Source organism: Octopus sinensis, linkage group LG29, assembly GCF_006345805.1.
Source record: "Octopus sinensis linkage group LG29, ASM634580v1, whole genome shotgun sequence".
Classification (NCBI taxonomy): Eukaryota; Metazoa; Mollusca; class Cephalopoda; order Octopoda; family Octopodidae; genus Octopus; species Octopus sinensis.
Window position 1 is genome coordinate 10,399,553 of NC_043025.1, and position 26,575 is coordinate 10,426,127.

Consider the following 26,575-nt stretch of genomic DNA (forward strand, 5'->3'; position numbering starts at 1 on the left):
CCAGGGAAGTAAGGCGTTCAGGATATGGCCTATTACTACTTATCAAATGACTTGTGCTCACGTTTTGTGTCAATTTCCATTGAACCCTTTTTGATACCAACTCACCAGAGACAACTCTTGCTTCTATGATACTAATCTTCTTGTTTTAAAATGATCTGAAAAATTGCCATAAAAATTTCTTGTTAATTTTGTGTTCTAAACACCAGCCAAATAATGACAATTATTCCATATCATTATTGTCATTTTGATTTCCGTTTTTTTCACATTTGCTACTGTTGTCCATCATTGTCGTCATACGTGTGTGGTGTATCACCTGTTGTTTGTTTCCTGTTTCAGATTGATGACATCAAATTAATCAAGGATCACGAGTCTGGCAGATTACAGGGCTATGGATTCATCACAGTAAGTACTGATTGTATGCACGCAAACACACACTCTCTCTCTCTCACCTCCCTATCTCTCTTCCGCTCCCTTCCCTCCTCTCTCTTTTACCATATGATACATCGACACATAAAATTATGTAATTTTGGATATACCTCACTGGCTATCTCCAACTATTCTATTTTTTCTTCAGCCGCCGGCCAGGATGCATCATAATTACCTAATGCAGCGTTTCTCAACCATTTTTCATACCTAAAATAATTAAATTATTTTGTGTAGAGGTGTAGGCGTGGCCGTGTCGTAAGAAGCTTGCTTCATAATCACATGGTTCAGGGTTCAGTCCTACCGCCTGGCACCCTGGGCAAGTGTCTTCCATAGCCTTGGGCCAACCAAAGCCTTATGCATGGATTTGGTTGACAGAAACTGAAAGAAGCCCATCATGTGTGTGTGTGTATACATATATGTGCATGTGTGTGTGTGTGTATATATACATACATACATGCGTGTGTCTGTTTTGTTCCCCCACCATCGCTTGTCCTGGGGCCGACTTCTTTGATTAAGCACCTTAAGGCGATGCACCAGCATGGCCGCAGTCACACGACTGAAACAGGTAAAAGAAAAACAGAGAATATTATAAAAATTTAATCAATTTATTGGAGAAAAATTTTTAAGAACAAAATCGTATATGGTCCTTAGTTGAGAACCCAATTGACCTAATGCCAGTTAGGACCAGCTCTAATTGAGGAGGGGAGATAATTTCAAGTTTGAGCAATTTTTGCAAGCTAACTTGTCATTAACCCATTCATGCCAATTATCATGATAATAATACTAATTATATAGTCAATTGTATACAATTATTAATTGCTTTATCATACACACACACAGACACAGATCATCATCATCATCGTTTAACGTCCGTTCTCCATGCTAGCATGGGTTGGACGGTTCGACCGGGGATCTGGGAAGCCAGAAGGCTGCACCAGGCTCCAGTCTTATCTGGCAATGTTTCTACAGCTGGATGCCCTTCCTAACGCCAACCACTCCGTGAGTGTAGTGGGTGCTTTTTACGTGCCACCTGCACAGGTGCCAGGCGAGGCTGGCAAAAAACTTGGAGAAGAGAAATAACGCGTGCGTTCGGTCATATAGTAATATAATAAATAAATAAAATATATGCATATATACATACATATATGTACATACTTACATCTACATGTATATATACATGCATAGAGTACAGGACACCACAAATAAATGTGGAACACAACGAGAGACGGGAACATAAAATCAAACAAGGAAACGGACTTTTTTTAAACAACAAAAAACAGAGTACAGGACAAACAATACAAGGAAAATTCCCCTTCATCAGCTGTCCCTGGTTCGACTCTGACCGGCTTCTTTCAGTTTCTATGTGCTAGGATTTGATTGGCCTAAGGCTATATAGTAGAAGACACTTGCCCAAGGTGCCGAACCATGTGGTTGGGAAGCAAGCATGTTACCACACAGCCATGCCTGAACCCCTGCCAACTCTGGAGAAATTTTGAATTTTGAAATTGTCTCTACTTCTCAAGTGGTGCTCAGACGAACACAGACACAAAGACTCCTGCACACACAAATGACATGCTTCCACAGTTTCTACCTGTCAAATTGACTTACAAAACATTGGTCAGTCTAGGGCTATTGTAGAATACACTTTTCCAAACATGCTGCACAGTGGGGCAGAACCTGAAACCATGCGGTTTCAAAGTGACCTTCTTAACTGAACAGTTGTACCTGTATCTAGATATATCTATCAGGGCAGTGAGCTGGCTGAAACGTTGGCGCGCCAGGCGAAATGCTTAGCGGTATTTCGTCTGTCGCTACGTTCTGAGTTCAAACTCCGCCAAGGTCGTCTTTGCCTTTCATCCTTTCGGGGTCGATTAAATAAGTACCAGTTACGCACTGGGGTCGATGTAATCGACTTAATTCGTTTGTTTGTCCTTGTTTGTCCCCTCTGTGTTTAGCCCCTTGTGGGTAGTTAAGAAATAGGTATTTCGTCTGCCGCTACGTTCTGAGTTCAAATTCCACCGAGGTCGACTTTGCCTTTCATCCATTCAGAGTCGATAAATTAAGTACCAGTTACGTATTGGGGTCGATATAATCGACTTAATTCGTTTGTTTGTCCTTGTTTGTCTTCTGTGTTTAGCCCCTTGTGGGTAGTAAAGAAATAGAAATAGGTATTTCGTCTGTCTTTACGTTCTGAGTTCAAATTCCGCTGAGGTCGACTTTGCCTTTCATCCTTTCGGGGTCGATTAAATAAGTACCAGTTATGCACTGGGGTCGATATAATCGACTTGATTCGTTTGTTTGTCCTCTGTGTTTAGCCCCTTGTGGGTAATAAAGAAATAGATATATCTATCTTTCCCTCACTGCATTGATTTCCTTGAAAGGAACCTATTTCCATATCTCTGTTTCTCTCTCTTGTAGTCTTCCTAATGTCTGACTGATCCTTTTGTTTTCCCCTTCTTGCTCTCCTTACAGTTCCATGATGCTGAAGATGCAAAGAAAGCCCTGGAACAACTGAATGGCTTTGAACTGGCTGGTAGACCAATGAAGGTTGGTCATGTAACAGAGCGAACCGCTGAAAATCAGGTGGCCTCTATACTGGACAGTGATGACATGGATAGGGCTGGAATTGATCTTGGTGCTACACGCAGACTTCAGCTTATGGCCAAGTTGGCTGAAGGTACGTCTTGCTTTTCTTTGTCTATTGTTGTGCTGTGGGTTTTATGTGTATAGTTGTATGTGTAGACTGGCTTCCGTGCTGGTGGCACGTAAAATGCACCATCCAAATCGTGGCCGATGCCAGCGCCGCCTTGACTGGCTTCCGTGCGGGTGGCATGTAAAATGCACCAATCCAATCGTGGCCGTTGCCAGCCTCGTCTGGCACCTGTGCCGGTGGCACGTAAAAAGCACCATCCGAATCGTGGCCGATGCCAGTGCTGCCTTGACTGGCTTCCGTGCCGGTGGCACGTAAAAAGCACCATCTGAATCGTGGCCGATGCCAGTGCTGCCTTGACTGGCTTCCGTGCCGGTGGCACGTAAAAAGCACCATCTGAATCGTGGCCAATGCCAGTACCTCCTTGACTGGCTTCCGTGCAGGTGGCACGTAATATGCACCAATCTGATTGTGGCCATTGTAAGCCTTGTCTGGCATCTGTGCCGGTGGCACGTAAAAAGCACCCTCTACACTCATGGAGTGGTTGGCGTTAGGAAGGGCATCCAGCTGTAGAAACACTGCCAGATGAGACTGGAGCCTGGTGCAGCCTTCTGGCTTCCCAGATCCCCGGTCGAACCGTCCAACCCATGCTAGCATGAAGAACGGACGTTAAACGATGATGATGATGATGTAGGTAGTTGACTGTTACAAAGTACGTCTGTGTGTGGGTGTAGATGACTGGATTTGTGTATGTATGTTTGGAATACTCAATGTCTGTGTTGCTAAATTTGATTGTTGAATTTGTGTATATAATTCGTCCTCATCATCATCGTTTAGCGTCCGCTTTCCATGCTGGCATGGGTTGGACGGTGCAACAGGGGTCTGGGAAGCCAGAAGGCTGCACCAGGCCCAGTCTGGTCTGGCAGTGTTTCTACGGCTGGATGCCCTTCCTAACACCAACCATTCCATGAGTGTATGAGTGTAGTGGGTGCTTTTTACATGCCACCGGCAAAGGTGCCAGACGAGGCTGGCAAACGGCCACGATCGGATGGTGCTTTTTACGTGCCACGGAAGCCAGTCGGGGCGGTGCCGGCAACGGCCACGTTCGGATGATACCCTTATGTACCACCGGCACTGGTATCACAGCTACAATTTCCATTGATGTTGATCAATTTTGATTTTGACTTATAATTGACTATATAATTATAATTATTATTATTATCATTCAGGCCACAACCTGGCAGAATCATTAGCATGCCAGGCGAAATGCTTAGCAGCGTTCTGTTTACCCCTATGTTCTGAGTTCAAATTCTGGCGAGGTGGACATCACTTTTCATCTTTTTGGGGGTCGATAAATTAAATACCAAGTGAAACACGGGGTGGTGGTGGTGGCAGGGTTACAACTCATTTGGGCCAGCTGAGAAAATGAGAAAGATCTCATATGAGGGCATGAAAATCTGTTTATGAGTGTTAATCCGGTCTTAACAGTGGCATTTGTGGGTCTCACAGATCTGAAGGCCAAGTCCCCAGATAAACACTGATGTGCAGGCTATTGTTATCAAACTGTTTTTTCTCTAGGAAGATCATTAGATAAATGGACAACCCAGAATTGGATAATGCAGTACGTAGGGTTCGGACTCTTCAAATAGGTTTGTCAACGTAAATTTGATTAGTCTTCATCAGCTGCATTTACCTAGGCAGTATTTCAAATGTTGCTACATCAATGCCAGTATACTCGCCTGAACACTTAGCCGTTAACAGAACGGGAACAGTGAAAAAGTTTTCAATGAAGAATCGGAGACCCCCTTCGGTCACGACACAGACCATGGGATTACACCTAGAAAGTTACCCTCCTAGACACAAATCCGGGCAAGGTTGTTTATGGAAGACCAACAGTCGCCCATGCATACCGGTCTCCCCTCTCCACGTCACCGATGTTGTCCAAGGGAAAGGCAAAGGGGCCGATACAGCTTGGCACCAGTGACGTCGCAACTCATTTCTACAGCTGAGTGAACTGGAGCAACGTGAAATAAAGTGCCTTGCTCAAGAACACAACACGCAGCCCGGTCTGGGATTCGAGCTCACAACCTCACGATCGTAAGCTCGATGCTCTAACCACTGAGCCATGCGCCTTCACATGAAGAATAAAATATATGAAAATGTTTATAATGTGTTGAGATAACTAATCAGTGTTTGTGTATGTTTTTTTATTTGTAGGTACTGGCTTCCAGATCCCACAATATGTGGCCAATGCCCTCAACATGAACTCATCCGGAGACACTGCTACACCACCACCAACTCCAGCTCCTAATCTATCTACCCAGTCACCAACGCCCATGCTACAAGCAAGCGCTGCTGCAGCGGCTGCTGCTGCTCTTGTCAATCTGACCAGTTCGGCACCGGTTGGTGTTACTGCTGGTGGTGCCAGCGGAAGTATTGCTGGTGGTGGAGGCGGTGGCGGCGGCAGTGGAGGCCTTGGTGGTGTCGGCGGTGTCGGTGCTGTTGGCACCGTTGGCAGTGTTGGTAGCGTTGGTGGTGGTGGCAGCAGTGGTACAGGCGGCAGTACTACCACAGGTCAGCCCACACAGGCTGCTAATGGACCACCAATCCCCACACAGTGTTTCATGTTGGCTAACATGTTTGACCCTTCTTCGTGAGTACACATTTTTAACCTTTTTTGTTGTTTTATTTGCTAATTCATTCCTGATCTTGCTGACCCGTTAATCAGGTGACATACCAGATGGTGACCATCACCGACCTTATCATTGTTTTCTCATCTGCCCTTTCTATGCTGAATGGACATTACATTAGGGTATGCCTGTCACAAACCCTAGATTTCATAAAGTCAAGCTGAGCGGCGCTGCTGCTCTTTGTCAATCTGACCAGTTCGGCACGGTTGGTGTTGCTGGCTGTGGTGCCAGCGGAAGTATTGCTGGTGGTTGGAGCCGGCGGTGGCGGCGGCAGTGGAGGCCTTGGTGGTGTCGCGCGGTTGTCGGTGCTGTTGCGCACCGTTGGCAGTGTTGTAGCGTTGGTGGTGGTGGCAGCAGTGGTAGCAGGCGGCAGTACTACCACAGGTCAGCCCACACAGGCTGCTAATGCGACCACCAATCCCCACACAGTGTTTCATGTTGGCTAACATGTTTGACCCTTCTTCGTGAGTGAGTACACCATTTTTAACCTTTTTGTTGTTTATTGCTAATTCATTCCTGATCTTGCTGACCCGTTAATCAGGTGACATACCAGATGGTGACCATCACCGACCTTATCATTGTTTTCTCATCTGCCCTTTCTATGCTGAATGGACATTACATTAGGGTATGCCTGTCACAAACCCTAGATTTCATAAAGTCAAGCTTAGCCCACATAAGTGAAATTACAACATTGACCCTCTTAACAAGATGCCAGACTTTTGTCCCCAAAGTCCATCCCCTCCTCACCGTGGTGGGGATGCTGGCAATGGTAGTGTCAGAGCTATGCCGTCGGGAACTTCAGTTCCTGGTAGGGCCACCTAAGGCGGATTGGTCTGACACCAAGTGGTATTAGGGCCACAACCCAGCAGATGGGGCTCTGGTGAAAATTCTCAGAGTGTCTGCTTCGGCAACCGGCGGCTCCTTGGTTGTTCTGTCCCTGCGTCTGCGGACAATCTGCGGCAAACAGGATGTCTCCACATGCGAGATTGTTGGGGACCGCTTGTGAAATCCACATATTCCCACGAAACTTCTTCCATAAGTAGAAGAAGCCGACTCAACCCACCCAGGGTGAATATCGCCACAAGTACAAGTAAAGACTGTTGTGGCAGACACCTGTAGGTGAGAAGTGGACTGACACGGTCGGCGAAGGACCAGTCTGTAAGATGATGAAATATGCCGTCATCATGGGACACATCACAGACCATTGCAGGGTTAGCTTCACAGCTATTGCTGGTACTCCTTTACAGCTGAGTGGACTGGAGCAATGTGAAATGAAGTGTTTTACTCAAAAACACAATGTAGTGCCATGTCCAGGAATTGAAACTATGATTTTTATGACCATGAGTGTAACAACTTAACCATGAAGCTATATATCATCACATTGTCGACATAGTATTTCCTCTCCTCAACCAGTTTCTCTGATCTTTTGCAATAACTGGGCATATTTTATTTTTAACCCTTTAGTGTTCAGATTATTTAATCAAACATAATGCTTATTGATTCCCATTGATTTGGATTAATCATGCATTATCTCATATCTTCAAGATCTTGATGGTGTAATTATTTAATGTAGAATAACATTGTAGGGTAGGTGTGAGAGCCTGGATCTGGTCAGTTTGAACATAAAACAGATTAGTTATTTTGGCCGGATATGGCCGGTTTAAATACTAAAGGGTTAAACTGGCTATATCCGGCCCAAATATTCTGCTCATTTTATGCTCAAACTGGCCAGAAACAGTATCTCACACTTACCCTACAATGTCATTCTACGAATAAACAATTACATCTTTCAAATCTTGAAGCTACAAGATAATACCAGATGAACTTTTAAAAAATGTAAATGAATAAGGATTACTTTTGACATTAATTTGAATGCTAAAGGGTTAAGCACATCAACAATGGCCAAACACTGTAAAAGGTTGCAAGTGTTCTGCTCATGACTATCTTGTCTGTTTAGTGGCTGTGTTATCCAGCGTATCCTTCTTTTGTTCAAGACAGGAGCCGTTCAATTTTTAGCAAGATTTAGCTGCTAGATCTAGCGAGTCAAAGGCATGTAGTCTTGCTTTTTGTGTTATTGTTGATTGTCATAGTAGTGGTGTTGGTGGTGGTGGCTGTTATGTCTTGCTAGTTGAGATACCATATACGGACTCCCTTGTCTTCATGTTTGTATATTCTCTCCTTCTCTTCTATCTCTCTCTTTCCATCTCCCCTCCTTTTTATTCTCATCTTTATTTCCCTCTGTCTCTGTTTCTGTCTCTTCATCTACCCCCTCTTTCTCTCTTTTTCTTTATCTCTCCCCATACTCTCTTTCCCTCTCCTTTTCTCTGTTTTTATCTCACTTTCTCTCTCTTCATCTTCCCCTCTTTCTCTACCTTTCTGCCTCTCCCTTTCCCTCTCTCTCTCTCTCTCTTCATCTACCCCCCTCTCTCTCTCTCTCTCTCGCTGTCATCCCCTCTTTCTCTTTATCTCTCTCCATACTCTCTTTCCCTCTTCTTTTCTCTGTTTTTTATCTCACTTTCTCTCTTCATCTTCCCCTCTTTCTCTACCTTTCTGCTTCTCCCTTTCCCTTTATCTCTCCCTCTCTCTCTCTGTGCCTCTGTCTCCCTGCTCTCTCTAACTATGACGTCTCTTCTTCCTTTTGTAGGGAATCCAAGGTGAACTGGGATCAAGAGATCCGAGATGATGTCATTGAGGAGTGCAACAAACACGGTGGTGTAGTGCACATCTATGTGGACAAAGCTTCTGTACTGGGCAATGTCTATGTAAAGTGTCCCAATATTGCAGCAGCAGTCGCATCTGTCAATGCGCTGCATGGCAGATATTTTGCAGGTAAGCACTTTTGCTGTTGTTTAGCCTTAGGCCATTTGTGTGGTGGTAGCTGGTCCAGCTGTGAAAATATTAGTTTTTTTTTCAGATTCATAAAAAGGAGTGGCTGTGTGGTAAGTAGCTTGCTTACCAACCACATGGTTCCGGGTTCAGTCCCACTGCGTGGCATCTTGGGCAAGTGTCTTCTGCTATAGCCTCAGGCCGACCAAAGCCTTGTGAGTGGATTTGGTAGACGGAAACTGAAAGAAGCCTGTCGTGTATATGTATATATATATATGTGTTTGTGTGTCTGTGTTTGTCCCCCTAGCATTGCTTGACAACCAATGCTGGTGTGTTTACGTCCCCGTCACCTAGCAGTTCGGCAAAAGAGACCGATAGAATAAGTACTGGGCTTACAAAGAATAAATCCCGGGGTCGATTTGCTCGACTAAAGGCGGTGCTCCAGCATGACTGAAACAAGTAAAAAAGAGAAAAGAGAAAAAAGGGTGTATTTAGGACTTTGTGCCCTTTTTTGTTGTTGCTTCCCCCCCACTCCTCTTGTCAGTTCTTGAATCAGCTGACCTATGGTCAAAGATGCTCCACCTCTCGTGGAACATAGCGTATCCATCCTTGTTGCTTAGCCGCAGATGAAGCAGCTGTATATGGTCACAGGTGTTGTGGCGATCAACATCCTGTCTTTCTTTGGCTTTTCTTCTATTCTTTTATTTGTCATTTGACTGTAGCCATGCTGGAGCACAGCCTTTAATCAAACAAATGGGCCCCAGCACTTATTCTTTGTAAGCCTAGTACTTATCGTATCGGTCTCTTGTGCTGAAGCACTAAGTTACACACACCAACATTAGTTGTCAACCGATGGTGGAGGGACAGACAGACACACCTATGTTATAATTTAGAATAAACAGTAAAAAGTTGTCATTATTGTACTCGGAGTTTCGAATGTTAGATCGAGGAGCTATGATACATTCTTGTTGGCTATTAATGGCAACAGACGCTATGAAAAAAAAAACGTTGAATAAGAGGGAAGTTACTCTAATAGGTAGAAAAGATAAAAAGATAAAAATACACTCAACCATATTCTCACAATACATAGACATAAACCTCCTGCATTCACAACATCTACATACACACATTGGAAGATCTTAGTTAAGTGTAAACCTTATACCAACGGTAGTGGCAAGGGTGAAAAAAAGTATTCAACTTTTTACTGTGTACTCTAAATTATAACATACTAGCAGTATCGCCCGGCGTTGCTCGGGTTTGTAAGGGAAATAACTATATAAGCATTTTTAGAGATGTAAAGTATAATAGCCATCTCAATATGGCTAACCACAAAGGCGGGGGGTGTTACTGTAGCTTTTTACGTTCTGAGATTTAATAATAAATTTTTAGAGAGTTACTTCCCTTATATATGCCAAAAATACATTAAAAATGGGAAAAAATGATGGTAAATTTTTTTTTAAATCGTAGACTCATTGTAGACGCGCGCTAATACCCAGATGGGGCTCGGTATGAATCACGACTATAAGATACCCGGTTTTGGTTAAACTGCACCGCAAAATGTGGGAGTAGTTAGGAATCTAAATCGTAGGAGACAGACAGCACACAACCTCACTTTTATATATAACATATTATAACATCTCAGTCATTCGTCATTGCCTCTGAGAACCCAAAAAAACTTTCAGACTTTGTGCCTATAATAAAATTATTATTAGGCCTTGTGTTTATAGTAGAAAAGATTATTATTATTTCGGCTGATATACCCTCCAGCCTTCATCAGGTGTCTTGGGGAAATTTTGAACCTGGGTTCTCATTACTAAGGTATTTTTCGATGTTGTTGTTATTATTATTCAGTTCACTGCCTGGAATTGAACTTGGAATCTTGGGGTTAGTAGCCCGTGCTCTTAACCACTATGCCATATTCTTTTTTCTTTTATTCTTTTACTTGTTTCAGTCATTTGACTGCGGCCATGCTGGAGCACCGCCTTTAGTCGAGCAAATCGACCCCGGGACTTATTCTTTGTAAGCCCAGTACTTATTCTATCGGCCTCTTTTGCCGAACCGCTAAGTGACGGGGACGTAAACACACCAGTATCGATTGTCAAGCAGTGCTAGGGGTACAAACACGGACACACAAACACACACACATATATATATATATATATATATATATACGACGGGCTTCTTTCAGTTTCCATCTACCAAATCCACTCACAAGGCTATGGTCGGCCCGAGGCTATAGTAGAAGACACTTGCCCAAGATGCCACGCAGTGGGATTGAACCCGGATCCACGTGGTTGGTAAGCAAACTACTTACCACACAGCCACTCCTGCGCCATATGTTCGTCAATTGTAAATAATGTACCTAATTCCTCATCTCTTAAATATGGAATAGGATTATTATTGTTTTTTATTTACTAAATTTATTATTTATTCCTCAATAATATTATTATTATTATTATTCTTATTTTTCAGGCAAGCTGATAACTGCTGCGTATGTGCCACTGCCCAACTATCACGCTTTGTTTCCAGAGGCAGTCCGCGCAAACCAACTCCTATTGCCCTCCACTCAGGCTCTCCAGTACAGTTATGGGACGGCACTCTACCCTGGGATGCCTCCCAATATTTCACGGTGATCCACGCTCAACACCACCACCACCACCACCACCACTTCCATCTCCACCTCTTCCTTCTCCTCCGACCACCACCACCATAACTTATCTCCTCCTCCTTCGCCTTCACTTTCTCTTTTACTGTAATACTTTTCAATTTTTAATTCATCACCATCTCTTTCTTCCTTGTACCTCCTCTATTTTCTTTTCATCTCCTGCAATCACCTTTCTGTCTGTCTGTCTGTCTCTCATCCCTGGGGACGGTCTCTTTCCTTTCTCCTCTTCCTCTCAATTCCTCACCAGCCTCTCATTCTCTCTCTCTCTCTCCCTCTCTAATTTTATGTGAGATAAGTTGTTTGTTGGGGTGGAGGGGAGGAAGAAGAGGTGGGCCATTCATCACTCATAAATTTTCACTTCATCGAATGCCACTTATTTTGCTCCTCTCCTGTTCCTTTCCCCCTCTCCTGTCATGATCACCCACCCTTACTGCAGCCTGCCCCACTCCACCTCCAACATCATCCTTCAGTTCCTCCTCTTCCTACTGCTACTCCCCCACTTCTCAAAATTAAAAAAAACAAAACAAAAACTGTAAAGATATGTTTAGTAAAACCTTTTTTTTTTCTATGTGCTTCTCTTTAATGATTCATTAACTAATAATTAAAACAACTTTGGAGACATCTTTTTGTTTGTTGTTTCTTTTCTTTTATTAATTGTTGTTTTAACCCCCCCCCCCCTCAGGTCAGCTGATACTTGGGTACTCTTATTGTGTGTACACAGGTAAGTGGATTTATGACATCCAGGTAGGTAGCTAGGGATGACTTGTTTTACTGTAGGTTTTCTTTCCCATGTTAGTATGGGACAGAGGTAAATGTTGGTGGAATTCTGGTTTAACCCTTTCGTTACCAAACCGGCTCTGGCTCTGAGTACAAATGTCTTGTTTTCATAAGTTTGGGATTAAAATCTTCCACCAAACAATTTATGTTCCTAACACTAGTTTAATGATAACTAAGTTATTTTACTAAATTCTTTGTTATATTTAAAGTAATTGAAAGAAACACAGAGCATCACAACAGAAATATGGTAACAAAAGGGTTCAAGTCACCATGATATTTTTAACCCTTTTGATACCAACCTGGTTGAAACCACCTCTGGTTCTGTAATACAAATGTCTTGTTTTCAAAAGTTTTGAATTAAAATCTTCCACCAAACCTTAGTCACAATTTATGTTCCTAACACTAGCTGAATGATAACTAAGTTATTTTACTTAATTCTTTGTTATATTTAAAATTAATTGAAAGAAACACAGAGCATCGCAAAATAAATACAGTAACGAAAGGGTTAAGCACCTCAAAATTCCTTTTTTTTAAAAATTGTTTGGAATTTAAAAAAAATTTTTGTGAATTTGTGTTCTACAAATGGGAATTCATATGGTTATGAAAAAATTTTATTTTCATCCCGTCTCCTCAAATTGTAAAATTTACTTGTACTTGTTGCGACATTCACCCTGGGCGGGTTGAGTCGACTTCTTCTACCACCCTTGAGGCATCTCAAACCATGGCAGCCCATGCACGACGGTCCTGTGCCAGTTCACTGGAGATATCGAGCCAGTCATGGTTCCATCGGCGCAGGCTGACCACCTGCGGTCCCGTGAGCACAGAGAGGTCCACCTTGATTGTTGTAACCCAGGTCTTCAGCTGCCCGCCCGCACGTTTCCTCGAGTCGGGAGAAGGACATCACGGCTCAGTTCACCCACTGGACGCCTACATGCATGGCCAAACCACCGCAAGTGCCGTTGCAGAAGGACAGATGGAAGGGGCCGCAGAGATTGGTGGTGGGAACTCGATCCACCCGACAGCAGCGAAGAAAGCCCCAGAGGCAGTCATTGTCGAAGACTTCCAGCTTTCGTTGATCGACCATTGAATTGTAAAATTTCCACTCTTTTGAATTTTTTTCAATCATTTTAAAACATGGACATTTGAATTTTTTACTTAAATCCCAACAATGAACCACCCTTGGGTGCATCGTCATTCCAGTAAATGTGCTTATGGGGAGAAAATATTGATAAACATTAATACATGTCAGCATGACAAAGAAACGAGGAAGGTATTGGGTGGTCGTGGGATGTGCTAAAGACAACGGTCAAATCGCCCTTAAATCTTGCAAAGCAATTTTTCTTGTTTTTCATAGTTGTATGATTTCCTGTGTATAGAACACAAACGTGCAAAAATGTTTTGAAAATTTTAAGAATGTAAAGACATTATGATGGTTGATATGGGGTGTTTAAACCAGAATTCTACTGAGGTATTTTTTCGCTGTTACGAAACCATGTGTCTTCGAAATAAAGGTCACCTTATTTAACCTATCCTGAAAGCAAGAAAACAATAAGTGGACAGTCAAAATAGCTGAAACATCTTTTCAGCATTATTAATAACTAGGCGCAGGAGTGGCAGTGTGGTAAGTAGCTTGCTAACCAACCACATGGCTCTGGGTTCAGTCCCACTGCGTGGCATCTTGGGCAAGTGTCTTCTGCTATAGCCCCGGGCCGACCAATGCCTTGTGAGTGGATTTGGTAGACGGAAACTGAAAGAAGCCCGTCGTATATATGTATATATATATGTGTATGTTTGTGTGTCTGTGTTTGTCCCCCTAGCATTGCTTGACAACCGATGCTAGTGTGTTTACGTACCCGTTACCTAGCGGTTCGGCAAAAGAGACCGATAGAATAAGTACTGGGCTTACAAAAGAATAAGTCCCAGGGTCGAGTTGCTCGATTAAAGGCGGTGCTCCAGCATGGCCGCAGTCAAATGACTGAAACAAGTAAAAGAGTAATACCCATGTTGTCAAAAATGCTGGCAGTTTTATCAATGCTAGAAAATGGTGCATCAACAGAATGGGAGAAAGTGTTGATAAAAGTCAGCAATCCAGTAAATATTTGTACATACATACCTGAAGAATCAGAAATGTTGTTCTGTCTCATTTGAAAATATTGCCTCTGTGTGTGTGTGTGTGTGTTTGTGCTTGCACGCACAAGCACATACACGTATGTTTAAGGAATTAGGAAGCACTCCGTCGGTTACGACGACGAGGGTTCCGGTTGATCCGAATCAACGGAACAGCCTGCTCGTGAAATTAACGTGTAAGTGGCTGAGCACTCCACAGACACGTGTACCCTTAACGTAGTTCTCGGGGATATTCAGAGTGACAAGGCCGGCCCTTTGCAATACAGGTACAACAGAAACAGGAAGTAAGAGTGAGAGAAAGTTGTGGTGAAAGAGTACAGCAGGGATCACCACCATCCCCTGCCAGAGCCTCGTGGAGCTTTAGGTGTTTTCGCTCAATAAACATCACAACGCCCGGTCTGGGAATCGAAACCGCGAGTCCGCTGCCCTAACCACTCGGCCATTGCGACTCCACATGTATATGTTTAACTGATAAATAAATACAATTTACTAAAAAAATTCAGGAGTGGCTGTGTGGTAAGTAGCTTGCTATCCAGCGACGTGGTTCCGGGTTCAGTCCCACAGCGTGGCACCTTGGGCAAGTGTCTTCTGCTATAGCCTCGGGCTGACCAAAGCTTTGTGACTGGATTTGGTAGACGGAAACTGAAAGAAGCCCGTCGTATATATATATATATTATATATATATAGTTAATCCAAACAAGAAAACACAACAACGCGAGGACGTGGAACAAATATAGTATTATTGGACGCTCAAGAAATGAGGGTTTAATGTTTCGAGCGGAGCTCTTCGTCGGAAACATAGAAGGAAAGATCCAGAGAAGGGAAGACAGAGGAAAAAAAATCGCCAACGGTACACACGAGGTGTGTGTGTATGTTTGTGTGTCTGTGTTAGTCCCCCCCAACATCGCTTGACAACCGATGCTGGTGTGTTTACGTCCCCGTAACTTAGCGGTTCGGCACAAGAGACCGATAGAATAAGTACTAGGGGTCGATTTGCTCGACTATAAAGGCGGTGCTCCAGCATGGCCGCAGTCAAATGACTGAAAGAAGTAAAAGAGTAATATAATTAAATAATGGTTATTTCAACTTAAGTTGCTTTTCGAACCAACCAACGTCCTAAGGTGAGGTACGATTGTGTGTATGTGTGGTGTCTCCCCTACTACCGCTTGACAACCGTGGATCGGCGAAAGATACCGATAAAATAAGTACGAGGCTAAGCAACAAAAAAAGAAGTACTGGGGGTCGATTCGGTTGACTAAAATTTCTTCTAAGACAGTGCCCCAACATAGCCACAGTGCAATTAGTGAAATAAGTAAAAGATATTACGAATTAAGATTTGGAAGTTAAGGGAGGTAACTCGAAGTACTTTACCGTATAAAAGCGAGGAAGAAATGCGATGTGATAGAGTTGGCTGAGCACTCCACAGACACGTGTACCCTTAACGTAGTTCTCGGGAATATTCAGCGTGACACAGAGAGTGACAAGACCGGACCTTTGAAATACAGGTACAACAGAAACAGGAAGTAAGAGTGAGAGAAAGTTGTGGTGAAAGAGTACAGCAGGGATCACCACCATCCCCTGCCGGAGCCTCGTGGAGCTTTAGGTGTTTTCGCTCAATAAACACTCACAACGCCCGGTCTGTGAGTCGAAACCGCGAGTCCGCTGCCCTAACCACTGGGCCATTGCGCCTCCAAACACATATACATATATATATATATATATATATATATATATATATACATACATATATATATATATATATACATACATACATACATATATATATATATATACATACATATATATATATATATACATACATATATATATATATACATACATATATATATATATATACATACATAATATATATATATACATACATATATATATATATATATACATACATATATATATATACATACATATATATATATATATACATACATATATATATATATACATACATATATATATATATACATACATATATATATACATACATATATATATATATACATATATATATATATATACATACATACTATATATATATATACATACATAATATATATATATATATACATATATATATATATATATATATATACATACATATATATATATATATATATATATACATATATATATATATATATATATATATATATATACATATATATATCTATATATATATATATATATATATATATATATATATATATATATATATATATATATATATATATATATATATATATATATCTCAGTGAAGTTTATTCACTGATCACCAAAATTAGAAATATTTAATTTCTAAATATCCTAGAGAGATATAAGCGGTGGTGGAACGATAGAGCAGTTGTATATTGTCAACTTAACAACAGATGGACATACACACTCGCGTTGGCCCAAGCGCATTTTCTCGAAATGACTACGGCGAAGCTTCGATTGGCAGGCACAATACACAGCATTAAAAATGTTTCCCTAAGTAACACTTTTCAGATATCCTGCCGTGTCGTGACATCGAACAGTTCCCGGCCGGATCGGCGGAAGATCGAATTTGGTAACGATTTCCTCATTCGTCTCGGCGAGGTTTATGACCCTCGCTATCGCTCGTACGAGTGCATAATAACATAACAGAAAAAAAAACCCTTAAAAGTTGTAAGCCCAGTACTTATTCTATCGGTCTCTTTTGCCGAACCGCAAAGTGACGGGGACATAAACACACCAGCATCGGTTGTCAAGCAATGCTAGGGGGACAAACACAGACACACACATATATACATATATATACATATATACGACGGGCTTCTTTCAGTTTCGTCTACCAAATCAACTCACAAGGATTTGGTCGGCCTGAGCCTATAGTAGAAGACACTTGCCCAAGATGCCACGCAGTGGGACTGAGCCTGGAACCATGTGGTTGGTGATCAAGCTACTTACCACACAGCCACTCCGGCGCCTACTGTAAATTTCGGGCCTTGTGCCTAGAGTAGAAAATAATGTGTGTGTGATTGCGTGTGCGCATGTATCTGTACTGCATGGCTGTGTCAGTGTGTCCGTCCCGTTGATTTGATCAAAGCCTGCTTATCTATGCTATAAGGATGACATCTCTGTGTATGTGTGTTCGTTCCGTAGACAAAGCATCGACCGCGCTCTGTGTACGTGTGTTCGTTCTGTTTACATAGCATCAACCGCGCTCTGTCTGTGTTCGTGTGTTCGTTCCGTCTACATAGCATCAACCGCGCTCTGTGTATGTGTGTTCGTTCCGTCTACATAGCATCAACCGCGCTCTGTCTGTGTACGTGTGTTCGTTCCGTCTACATAGCATCAACCGCGCTCTGTCTGTGTACGTGTGTTCGTTCCGTCTACATAGCATCAACCGCGCTCTGTCTGTGTTCGTGTGTTCGTTCCGTCTACATAGCATCAACCACGCTCTGTGTATGTGTGTTCGTTCCGTCTACATAGCATCAACCGCGCTCTGTCTGTGTTCGTGTGTTCGTTCCGTCTACATAGCATCAACCGCGCTCTGTGTATGTGTGTTCGTTCCGTCTACATAGCATCAACCTCGCTCTGTCTGTGTACGTGTGTTCGTTCCGTCTACATAGCATCAACCTCGCTCTGTCTGTGTACGTGTGTTCGTTCCGTTTACATAGCATCAACCTCGCTCTGTGTATGTGTGTTCGTTCTGTCTGCATAGCATCAACCTCGCTCTGTGTACTTGTGTTCGTTCCGTCTACATAGCATCAACCTCGCTCTGTCTGTGTACGTGTGTTCGTTCCGTTTACATAGCATCAACCTCGCTCTGTGTACGTGTGTTCGTTCCGTTTACATAGCATCAACCTCGCTCTGTGTACGTGTGTTCGTTCCGTTTACATAGCATCAACCTCGCTCTGTGTACGTGTGTTCGTTCCGTTTACATAGCATCAACCTCGCTCTGTGTACGTGTGTTCGTTCCGTTTACATAGCATCAACCTCGCTCTGTGTACGTGTGTTCGTTCCGTTTACATAGCATCAACCTCGCTCTGTGTACGTGTGTTCGTTCCGTTTACATAGCATCAACCTCGCTCTGTGTACGTGTGTTCGTTCCGTTACATAGCATCAACCTCGCTCTGTGTACTTGTGTTCGTTCCGTCTACATAGCATCAACCTCGCTCTGTGTACGTGTGTTCGTTCCGTAGACATAGCATCAACCTCGCTCTGTGTACGTGTGTTCGTTCCGTTTACATAGCATCAACCTCGCTCTGTGTACGTGTGTTCGTTCCGTAGACATAGCATCAACCTCGCTCTGTGTACGTGTGTTCGTTCCGTCTACATAGCATCAACCTCGCTCTGTGTACGTGTGTTCGTTCCGTCTACATAGCATCAACCTCGCTCTGTGTACGTGTGTTCGTTCCGTTTACATAGCATCAACCTCGCTCTGTGTACGTGTGTTCGTTCCGTCTACATAGCATCAACCTCGCTCTGTGTACGTGTGTTCGTTCCGTTTACATAGCATCAACCTCGCTCTGTGTACGTGTGTTCGTTCCGTCTACATAGCATCAACCTCGCTCTGTGTACGTGTGTTCGTTCTGTCTGCATAGCATCAACCTCGCTCTGTGTACGTGTGTTCGTTCCGTCTACATAGCATCAACCTCGCACTGTGGACGTGTGTTCGTTCCGTTTACATAGCATCAACCTCGCTCTGTGTACGTGTGTTCGTTCCGTTTACATAGCATCAACCTCGCTCTGTGTACGTGTGTTCGTTCCGTCTACATAGCATCAACCTCGCTCTGTGTACGTGTGTTCGTTCTGTCTGCATAGCATCAACCTCGCTCTCTGTACGTGTGTTCGTTCCGTCTACATAGCATCAACCTCGCTCTGTGTACGTGTGTTCGTTCCGTCTACATAGCATCAACCTCGCTCTGTGTACGTGTGTTCGTTCCGTTTACATAGCATCAACCTCGCTCTGTGTACGTGTGTTCGTTCCGTTTACATAGCATCAACCTCGCTCTGTGTACGTGTGTTCGTTCCGTTTACATAGCATCAACATCGCTCTGTGTACGTGTGTTCGTTCCGTTTACATAGCATCAACCTCGCTCTGTGTACGTGTGTTCGTTCCGTCTACATAGCATCAACCTCGCTCTGTGTACGTGTGTTCGTTCCGTCTACATAGCATCAACCTCGCTCTGTGTACGTGTGTTCGTTCCGTTTACATAGCATCAACCTCGCTCTGTGTACGTGTGTTCGTTCCGTTTACATAGCATCAACCTCGCTCTGTGTACGTGTGTTCGTTCCGTTTACATAGCATCAACCTCGCTCTGTGTACGTGTGTTCGTTCCGTTTACATAGCATCAACCTCGCTCTGTGTACTTGTGTTCGTTCCGTCTACATAGCATCAACCTCGCTCTGTGTACGTGTGTTCGTTCCGTTTACATAGCATCAACCTCGCTCTGTGTACGTGTGTTCGTTCCGTAGACATAGCATCAACCTCGCTCTGTGTACGTGTGTTCGTTCCGTTTACATAGCATCAACCTCGCTCTGTGTACGTGTGTTCGTTCCGTAGACATAGCATCAACCTCGCTCTGTGTACGTGTGTTCGTTCCGTCTACATAGCATCAACCTCGCTCTGTCTGTGTACGTGTGTTCGTTCCGTTTACATAGCATCAACCTCGCTCTCTGTGTACGTGTGTTCGTTCCGTTTACATAGCATCAACCTCGCTGTCTGTGTACGTGTGTTCGTTCCGTTTACATAGCATCAACCTCGCTCTGTGTACGTGTGTTCGTTCCGTCTACATAGCATCAACCTCGCTCTGTGTGTACGTGTGTTCGTTCCGTTTACATAGCATCAACCTCGCTCTGTGTACGTGTGTTCGTTCCGTCTACATAGCATCAACCTCGCTCTGTGTACGTGTGTTCGTTCCGTTACATAGCATCAACCTCGCTCTGTGTACGTGTGTTCGTTCCGTCTACATAGCATCAACCTCGCTCTCTGTACGTGTGTTCGTTCCGTTTACATAGCATCAACCTCGCTCTGTGTACGTGTGTTCGTTCCGTCTACATAGCATCAACCTCGCTCTGTGTACGTGTGTTCGTTCCGTCTACATAGCATCAACCTCGCTCTGTGTACGTGTGTTCGTTCCGTTTACATAGCATCAACCTCGCTCTGTGTACGTGTGTTCGTTCCGTCTACATAGCATCAACCTCGCTCTGTCTGTGTACGTGTGTTCGTTCCGTTTACATAGCATCAACCTCGCTCTGTGTACGTGTGTTCGTTCCGTCTACATAGCATCAACCTCGCTCTGTGTACGTGTGTTCGTTCCGTTTACATAGCATCAACCTCGCTCTGTGTACGTGTGTTCGTTCCGTCTACATAGCATCAACCTCGCTCTGTGGACGTGTGTTCGTTCCGTTTACATAGCATCAACCTCGCTCTGTGTACGTGTGTTCGTTCCGTTTACATAGCATCAACCTCGCTCTGTGTACGTGTGTTCGTTCCGTCTACATAGCATCAACCTCGCTCTGTGTACGTGTGTTCGTTCTGTCTACATAGCATCAACCTCGCTCTGTGTACGTGTGTTCGTTCCGTCTACATAGCATCAACCTCGCTCTGTGTACGTGTGTTCGTTCCGTCTACATAGCATCAACCTCGCTCTGTGTACGTGTGTTCGTTCCGTTACATAGCATCAACCTCGCTCTGTGTACGTGTGTTCGTTCCGTCTACATAGCATCAACCTCGCTCTGTGTACGTGTGTTCGTTCCGTTTACATAGCATCAACCTCGCTCTGTGTACGTGTGTTCGTTCCGTCTACATAGCATCAACCTCGCTCTGTGTACGTGTGTTTCGTTCCGTCTACATAGCATCAACCTCGCTCTGTGTACGTGTGTTCGTTCCGTTACATAGCATCAACCTCGCTCTGTGTACGTGTGTTCGTTCCGTCTACATAGCATCAACCTCGCTCTGTGTACGTGTGTTCGTTCCGTTTACATAGCATCAACCTCGCTCTGTGTACGTGTGTTCGTTCCGTCTACATAGCATCAACCTCGCTCTGTGTACGTGTGTTCGTTCCGTTACATAGCATCAACCTCGCTCTGTGTACGTGTGTTCGTTCCGTCTACATAGCATCAACCTCGCTCTGTGTACGTGTGTTCGTTCCGTTTACATAGCATCAACCTCGCTCTGTGTACGTGTGTTCGTTCCGTTTACATAGCATCAACCTCGCTCTGTGTACGTGTGTTCGTTCCGTCTACATAGCATCAACCTCGCTCTGTGTACGTGTGTTCGTTCCGTTTACATAGCATCAACCTCGCTCTGTGTACGTGTGTTCGTTCCGTCTACATAGCATCAACCTCGCTCTGTGTACGTGTGTTCGTTCCGTCTACATAGCATCAACCTCGCTCTGTGTACGTGTGTTCGTTCCGTCTACATAGCATCAACCTCGCTCTGTGTACGTGTGTTCGTTCCGTCTACATAGCATCAACCTCGCTCTGTGTACGTGTGTTCGTTCCGTTTACATAGCACCAACCTCGCTCTGTGTACGTGTGTTCGTTCCGTCTACATAGCATCAACCTCGCTCTGTGTACGTGTGTTCGTTCCGTCTACATAGCATCAACCTCGCTCTGTGTACGTGTGTTCGTTCCGTTACATAGCATCAACCTCGCTCTGTGTACGTGTGTTCGTTCCGTTTACATAGCATCAACCTCGCTCTGTGTACGTGTGTTCGTTCCGTCTACATAGCATCAACCTCGCTCTGTGTACGTGTGTTCGTTCCGTCTACATAGCATCAACCTCGCTCTGTGTACGTGTGTTCGTTCCGTTTACATAGCATCAACCTCGCTCTGTGTACGTGTGTTCGTTCCGTCTACATAGCATCAACCTCGCTCTGTGTACGTGTGTTCGTTCCGTTTACATAGCATCAACCTCGCTCTGTGTACGTGTGTTCGTTCCGTCTACATAGCATCAACCTCGCTCTGTGTACGTGTGTTCGTTCCGTTTACATAGCATCAACCTCGCTCTGTGTACGTGTGTTCGTTCCGTTTACATAGCATCAACCTCGCTCTGTGTACGTGTGTTCGTTCCGTCTACATAGCATCAACCTCGCTCTGTGTACGTGTGTTCGTTCCGTCTACATAGCATCAACCTCGCTCTGTGTACGTGTGTTCGTTCCGTTTACATAGCATCAACCTCGCTCTGTGTACGTGTGTTCGTTCCGTTTACATAGCATCAACCTCGCTCTGTGTACGTGTGTTCGTTCCGTTTACATAGCATCAACCTCGCTCTGTGTACGTGTGTTCGTTCCGTTTACATAGCATCAACCTCGCTCTGTGTACGTGTGTTCGTTCCGTTTACATAGCATCAACCTCGCTCTGTGTACGTGTGTTCGTTCCGTCTACATAGCATCAACCTCGCTCTGTGTACGTGTGTTCGTTCCGTTTACATAGCATCAACCTCGCTCTGTGTACGTGTGTTCGTTCCGTTTACATAGCATCAACCTCGCTCTGTGTACGTGTGTTCGTTCCGTTCTACATAGCATCAACCTCGCTCTGTGTACGTGTGTTCGTTCCGTCTACATAGCATCAACCTCGCTCTGTGTACGTGTGTTCGTTCCGTCTACATAGCATCAACCTCGCTCTGTGTACGTGTGTTCGTTCCGTCTACATAGCATCAACCTCGCTCTGTGTACGTGTGTTCGTTCCGTTACATAGCATCAACCTCGCTCTGTGTACGTGTGTTCGTTCCGTCTACATAGCATCAACCTCGCTCTGTGTACGTGTGTTCGTTCCGTTTACATAGCATCAACCTCGCTCTGTGTACGTGTGTTCGTTCCGTCTACATAGCATCAACCTCGCTCTGTGTACGTGTGTTCGTTCCGTCTACATAGCATCAACCTCGCTCTGTGTACGTGTGTTCGTTCCGTTTACATAGCATCAACCTCGCTCTGTGTACGTGTGTTCGTTCCGTCTACATAGCATCAACCTCGCTCTGTGTACGTGTGTTCGTTCCGTCTACATAGCATCAACGCTCGCTCTGTGTACGTGTGTTCGTTCCGTTTACATAGCATCAACCTCGCTCTGTGTACGTGTGTTCGTTCCGTCTACATAGCATCAACCTCGCTCTGTGTACGTGTGTTCGTTCCGTTACATAGCATCAACCTCGCTCTGTGTACGTGTGTTCGTTCCGTCTACATAGCATCAACCTCGCTCTGTGTACGTGTGTTCGTTCCGTTTACATAGCATCAACCTCGCTCTGTGTACGTGTGTTCGTTCCGTTACATAGCATCAACCTCGCTCTGTGTACGTGTGTTCGTTCCGTCTACATAGCATCAACCTCGCTCTGTGTACGTGTGTTCGTTCCGTCTACATAGCATCAACCTCGCTCTGTGTACGTGTGTTCGTTCCGTCTACATAGCATCAACCTCGCTCTGTGTACGTGTGTTCGTTCCGTCTACATAGCATCAACCTCGCTCTGTGTACGTGTGTTCGTTCCGTTTACATAGCACCAACCTCGCTCTGTGTACGTGTGTTCGTTCCGTAGACATAGCATCAACCTCGCTCTGTGTACGTGTGTTCGTTCCGTTTACATAGCATCAACCTCGCTCTGTGTACGTGTGTTTGTTCCGTCTACATAACATCAACCTCGCTCTGTGTACGTGTGTTCGTTCCGTTTACATAGCATCAACCTCGCTCTGTGTACGTGTGTTCGTTCCGTTTACATAGCATCAACCTCGCTCTGTGTACGTGTGTTCGTTCCGTCTACATAGCATCAACCTCGCTCTGTGTACGTGTGTTCGTTCCGTTTACATAGCATCAACCTCGCTCTGTGTACGTGTGTTCGTTCCGTCTACATAGCATCAACCTCGCTCTGTGTACGTGTGTTCGTTCCGTTTACATAGCATCAACCTCGCTCTGTGTACGTGTGTTCGTTCCGTCTACATAGCATCAACCTCGCTCTGTGTACGTGTGTTCGTTCCGTCTACATAGCATCAACCTCGCTCTGTGTACGTGTGTTCGTTCCGTTTACATAGCATCAACCTCGCTCTGTGTACGTGTGTTCGTTCCGTCTACATAGCATCAACCTCGCTCTGTGTACGTGTGTTCGTTCCGTCTACATAGCATCAACCTCGCTCTGTGGACGTGTGTTCGTTCCGTTTACATAGCATCAACCTCGCTCTGTGTACGTGTGTTCGTTCCGTTTACATAGCATCAACCTCGCTCTGTGTACGTGTGTTCGTTCCGTCTACATAGCATCAACCTCGCTCTGTGTACGTGTGTTCGTTCCGTTTACATAGCATCAACCTCGCTCTGTGTACGTGTGTTCGTTCCGTTTACATAGCATCAACCTCGCTCTGTGTACGTGTGTTCGTTCCGTTACATAGCATCAACCTCGCTCTGTGTACGTGTGTTCGTTCCGTTTACATAGCATCAACCTCGCTCTGTGTACGTGTGTTCGTTCCGTCTACATAGCATCAACCTCGCTCTGTGTACGTGTGTTCGTTCCGTTATATAGCATCAACCTCGCTCTGTGTACGTGTGTTCGTTCCGTTTACATAGCATCAACCTCGCTCTGTGTACGTGTGTTCGTTCCGTTTACATAGCATCAACCTCGCTCTGTGTACGTGTGTTCGTTCCGTTTACATAGCATCAACCTCGCTCTGTGTACGTGTGTTCGTTCCGTCTACATAGCATCAACCTCGCTCTGTGTACGTGTGTTCGTTCCGTCTACATAGCATCAACCTCGCTCTGTGTACGTGTGTTCGTTCCGTTTACATAGCATCAACCTCGCTCTGTGTACGTGTGTTCGTTCCGTCTACATAGCATCAACCTCGCACTGTGGACGTGTGTTCGTTCCGTTTACATAGCATCAACCTCGCTCTGTGTACGTGTGTTCGTTCCGTTTACATAGCATCAACCTCGCTCTGTGTACGTGTGTTCGTTCCGTCTACATAGCATCAACCTCGCTCTGTGTACGTGTGTTCGTTCTGTCTGCATAGCATCAACCTCGCTCTGTGTACGTGTGTTCGTTCCGTCTACATAGCATCAACCTCGCTCTGTGTACGTGTGTTCGTTCCGTTTACATAGCATCAACCTCGCTCTGTGTACGTGTGTTCGTTCCGTCTACATAGCATCAACCTCGCTCTGTGTACGTGTGTTCGTTCCGTCTGCATAGCATCAACCTCGCTCTGTGTACGTGTGTTCGTTCCGTCTACATAGCATCAACCTCGCTCTGTGTACGTGTGTTCGTTCCGTCTACATAGCATCAACCTCGCTCTGTGTACGTGTGTTCGTTCCGTTTACATAGCATCAACCTCGCTCTGTGTACGTGTGTTTGTTCCGTCTACATAACATCAACCTCGCTCTGTGTACGTGTGTTCGTTCCGTTTACATAGCATCAACCTCGCTCTGTGTACGTGTGTTCGTTCCGTTTACATAGCATCAACCTCGCTCTGTGTACGTGTGTTCGTTCCGTCTACATAGCATCAACCTCGCTCTGTGTACGTGTGTTCGTTCCGTTACATAGCATCAACCTCGCTCTGTGTACGTGTGTTCGTTCCGTCTACATAGCATCAACCTCGCTCTGTGTACGTGTGTTCGTTCCGTCTACATAGCATCAACCTCGCTCTGTGTACGTGTGTTCGTTCCGTCTACATAGCATCAACCTCGCTGTCTGTGTACGTGTGTTCGTTCCGTCTACATAGCATCAACCTCGCTCTGTGTACGTGTGTTCGTTCCGTCTACATAGCATCAACCTCGCTCTGTGTACGTGTGTTCGTTCCGTTACATAGCATCAACCTCGCTCTGTGTACGTGTGTTCGTTCCGTTTACATAGCATCAACCTCGCTCTGTGTACGTGTGTTCGTTCCGTAGACATAGCATCAACCTCGCTCTGTGTACGTGTGTTCGTTCTGTCTGCATAGCATCAACCTCGCTCTGTGTACGTGTGTTCGTTCTGTCTGCATAGCATCAACCTCGCTCTGTGTACGTGTGTTCGTTCTGTTACATAGCATCAACCTCGCTCTGTGTACGTGTGTTCGTTCCGTTACATAGCATCTACCTCGCTCTGTCTGTGTTCGTGTGTTCGTTCCGTTTACATAGCATCAACCTCGCTCTGTGTACGTGTGTTCGTTCCGTTTACATAGCATCTACCTCGTTCTGTCTGTGTTCGTGTGTTCGTTCCGTTTACATAGCGTCCACCTTGCTCTGTGTACGTGTGTTTGTTCCGTTGACATAGCATCTACCACGCTGTCTGCGTTCGTGTGTATATGTATATATATATATATATATATATATATATATATATATATATATATATATATATATGTGTGTATATTATATATATATATATATATATATATATATATATATATATATATATATATATACATACATATATATATACATATATATATATACATATACACACACACACCGCTCTGT

At 44.4% G+C, this 26,575-nt stretch overlaps 1 protein-coding gene across 8 annotated transcripts in view; it reads left to right on the forward strand.

Moving 5' to 3' along the window:
- Positions 1-11,878, forward strand: part of LOC115226098 (RNA-binding protein 39) — a 127,172-nt gene extending 115,294 nt beyond the window's left edge. For all 8 annotated transcript variants that reach the window (XM_029797079.2, XM_029797078.2, XM_029797080.2 and 5 more), the window contains 5 exons: positions 337-402; positions 2,899-3,103; positions 5,294-5,729; positions 8,411-8,595; positions 11,065-11,878. In XM_029797079.2, coding sequence (XP_029652939.1) covers positions 337-402; positions 2,899-3,103; positions 5,294-5,729; positions 8,411-8,595; positions 11,065-11,225 — 1,053 coding nt within the window. In that variant the 3' untranslated portion in view covers positions 11,226-11,878. The remainder of the gene's footprint in view (positions 1-336; positions 403-2,898; positions 3,104-5,293; positions 5,730-8,410; positions 8,596-11,064) is intronic.
- The last annotated feature ends 14,697 nt before the right edge of the window (positions 11,879-26,575 follow it).